Source organism: Antrostomus carolinensis, unplaced genomic scaffold (genome assembly GCF_000700745.2).
Source record: "Antrostomus carolinensis isolate BGI_N321 unplaced genomic scaffold, ASM70074v2 scaffold35510, whole genome shotgun sequence".
Lineage (NCBI taxonomy): Eukaryota > Metazoa > Chordata > Aves > Caprimulgiformes > Caprimulgidae > Antrostomus > Antrostomus carolinensis.
This window is the reverse complement of record NW_010287233.1, coordinates 44868-48718: the sequence shown is the minus strand read 5'-3', so window position 1 is coordinate 48718 and position 3851 is coordinate 44868. Positions and strand designations below refer to the sequence as shown.

Sequence of the window (3851 nt, the reverse complement as noted above, 5' to 3'; positions counted from 1 at the left end):
AACGGGGCTGGCCCAAGTGTTTACATGCAGTAGTGAAAATAGGCAGCTGTGGGACACAACCCTCAGTGACTAGATCCAGTGCTCTAAACTGAGCCAGATCCCACCGTACCAGGAAGCACAAGGCAAGCTTTGCTATCCAGAGTGAAAAGATGATGCGTAAGCAATGAACTGCTTAAATGAGAGGATATAACAGGAGGTGATTTCAGTCCAACCAACTCCCTGTCTTTCATTCTCAAGCTCTAATCAGTCCATATCTAGAAACTATAAAAGCCTGAAACAAGTGTGCTGCCAACTGCTTTTCCCTGGCTCACAAACACGTGACAGAACGGAGGAGATAGGGTAACAGCAGAGACAAGCCTGGCAGATCCCCCAGCTGGGGTGAGATCCAGCACTGTAGGATTTGATTTTCTTTCGAGTTTAGCCAGTAGCATTTACGGTATAATCTATGGAAACTGTCCCATTGGATTTTAAAACACAAACACAGCAGAATGTCATCATAAATAAGCAAAGTCTGTGTTAAAAAATTCTAAGTACACAGCGTTTTCTCCAGTTCTGACACCTTTTTAATAGAAATCACTTGTTTAGGAAACAAATAGCACTTTTGTAATTTTTTTTTACAATGTTTCTTACCTTGATCTTATTTTAAGTAACACTAGGAAGACCTCAATATCTTTTATTTTCCTTTTTAATTTAAAAAAGTTGTATTTTTTTTTTCCCCCAGATACAAAGATTTTGCCCTTGCATAAAAAAACAGTGCCCAAAACGATGACACAAGGACTCACAAAGACTCACTGTATCTCACTGACACTATTACTTCTAATCTATACCATGCAAGGTCCCATCTACCTCTTTAATTAGACTGTCAGCCTGAAAAACAGCTTTTCTATTCCTTATTTAGTTCTTGTTACCAAAAGAAGAGAAAGGAAGTGAAAGAAAAGGACATTTCTCTGTTCAGTTCACACATCTGGGTCATGTGCTACTTTGTTCAAGATACCTTTGTTGTTTATAAATATAGAAAAGGGTTGGAATCTCGTTTTCAAGTAATCGATGCACATTTTCTCTTGGGACACCTCCGTCCAATGCTCCAAGCTGACCCTGGATTCTGGCCCTCCATTTTCCCATTCCCAACACAGGCTTTCTGGATGAGTGTGAGGACCCAAACCAATTCTGCAAAGCATGTCTGTTGTTTAATGTGAAGAAACAGAATTAACCCAAAGCTGTTGGGACAGTAGATCCTCTCAGCCTGTACATGTGCTGGTTACTCAGTGAAAAGTCCATCTCCTTTCCTTTTGTACATCTCCTGTCTAAACAATAGTAAATACTGCTTATTTGATAGACTTGTCCCTTCTGGGCACTGGGATTTGATAATTTATATTTCTGTTTTGTTTTTGTTTTTGTTTTTTTTTTTGGTTTAATAGTACTGAGAGTTTAGAAACAGGAAAAGCCCACAGGCTCTTTGGACTTGTTTTTGTTTTCCCCTAGCTAAACAAACTGTTCTGCAAATAAGGATTTGAAACCTGCTCTCCCCCCTCATCCCTGCTCCTCACCCCAAAACAAAAATAAAACAAACCTATAGTGGCTGTGGCGGCTGCTGCAGGCACACACTGGTGTAAAATATAGAGAGAGTAAATATATTATTTCACTTGGCATGGTGCTGGCAAAGAACCCCCAGCTGGCACTATTCATGTAACATGATCCAAACTTTGCATGTACACACAGAATAAGAAGGATCAATTGGCAAACTCCGGTGCCGCCTGGCACAAGCATCTTCACGCTCTCTCTGGAACCAAAGAACTAAAGAATTCTGCACTTTCCAGAAGAAATCCGTTTTTGCTTTTCTAGAGTTTTATTGTTTTGCTTTTCCTCCTCGCCGCCACCTCCCTTGGCTCCTTCTTAACTTCACTGTGTTATTTAGTCTCATCGCCCTTGTTACAGTTCACCATGCAGCTCTGGGAAGGGGAAGGGGCTAAGGTGGAGGTGGCAGCATTAGTATTGTTAGTGGAGTCCATGCCGTTGGAGATGGCTACTGAATTGACCTCAGAGTTTATGGGTTTCGAAAGGTCGATGCCTTGGATGAGGCGGATCAGCTGTTTTACCTTCTCCAAGGAGCTGTGCATCTCCTTCTGTTTTGCAAGGATGGTGTTCTTCATTTCCATGCATTTCTGCAGCAAAAACAGAAAAGCAGTAATAAGATCAAGCTTATGAATGAAAGGAGGTTAAGAGAAGGAATATGATATGCACAGATCTCAATGGAAGTACACAGAAAAGACTGCAGCTACAGTTTCACTTTCCCACCCTAGAAGAAAAAGAATCTCAGGGCTGTGTTCACAGGAGAATTGGTATTTGCAGGCTGAGGAATTAAATTGCCAGTACGTAGCTGTCACCTGGTATGGCCCCCTTTCATCCCAAGGTGCTTTGCAAATCCAGACAGACAGCTCCATCCTTTTGTGTTCCTTCTGAAACTTCCAACTATCTGTTCTTATTATTTTTCTGTTAGTATTGCATTGCTGAAATTTCTTTAGCTCAGATCTGCAAACTCAGGCATCCTACTGCAGCTGAGTGCTGACAGCGTGTGTGCACGCTGCTAATGGGATACAGCCTTTGCTTTCACATACATTTTAGCAGGAACATCACTTCCTCCTCTCAATAAATAAAGGGGCACTTGAAAAGAAAAACAAGACCTTCTTCACTTGAAAATCTTATTTTGTAGCCACTTACTTTCTCTTAGAAGTGCTAGAAACCTAGCTAGCTCATCAGTTAAGAGTTAAAGAAAGTGCACAAATGATGTTTCAGGGGTGAAAAACTGCTTATATCTATACCTGAAACTCTCAAAAAGGTGGAGACTATGTCTGTAACATTCAGGTTCTTACATGAAGATGTACATTTTTTAAACCTTTTACCCACACTGATCTCCAGACACTGTTGGTTTCAGCTTTACTGTGTGTTTTCACACGCAGCTCGTGGCATCATAACACCACCACAAAATTTAGATCTGATGGCTCTTTTTTGGACAGTTCCAATCATAGAAAATAAACCATTCTCCTTACCTACTGTCAATCCCTCATGTTAAGGGCTTGCATCTGCCTGGGTACATCACTGAGAAACAGTGTTAGTGCTCTAGTGCTGCTCAGGTTATGCCCAGCTACCACTAACCAGCAGATGACAGCCTCCAGAACTGCTAACCAGCACCTCTCACCACCCGTTTGCTCACAATTGTGTTCCTTGTATCATCAGCATGTGGGGGTCTTTAAACATGGGACACTTACTTTTGTTCCAACAGGTAAAGACAGGCAGATCAGAAAGTGCATCTGTATTTGAAAAGTCTGTCCTTATGTATCCAGCCTTACAGATGCTGTCACCTAAGAGCCTGCAGTATTTTTCATTCTGTGATACTGACTAGGGCTCAAACTTTACAACAAGCAACTCGAGAGCCTGATTTGCATCTTAAGGTGAGAAGAGAGAGTAAATTAATATGTATGCTCCAATTACTGTGATAACCTAAGGTGGAAACTACAGTTTCTGGTTAGGAGTATGACATTGTCCAATTAATATTATCCAAAGGCAGGCACAGTGTCCAGCTGCCGACTGCCAAGGCAAGATGTCAGGAGCCCAAGAGCCAGTCATGGGTAAACGGTCACTTTTGTATTAGGAAGGTCTGGAAAGTGCACCAAGACTGTAACGCTAATTACAGACAGAGGCCCAACCATTCTTATTTAAGTGAGCCACTGGAGAATTTGACTTAATCTACTGCCCACAGACAATAATGCTCTGGGTCATGTTTGTCCCCTGCTGATATTATAGGTCACTGTATGTCTACAGTATATGCTGAGCATGGATCATGTATAAGTGAC

At 41.6% G+C, this 3851-nt stretch overlaps 1 protein-coding gene across 1 annotated transcript in view; it reads right to left on the bottom strand.

The window, feature by feature from the left end:
• Positions 1–540: 540 nt before the first annotated feature.
• PHF21A (PHD finger protein 21A) overlaps positions 541–3851 on the bottom strand; it is a gene marked incomplete at its 5' end in the record, with an annotated part of 26218 nt that continues 22907 nt past the window's right edge. Inside the window, 1 exon segment of the mRNA XM_029083542.1 lies at positions 541–2162. Coding sequence (XP_028939375.1) covers positions 1908–2162 — 255 coding nt within the window.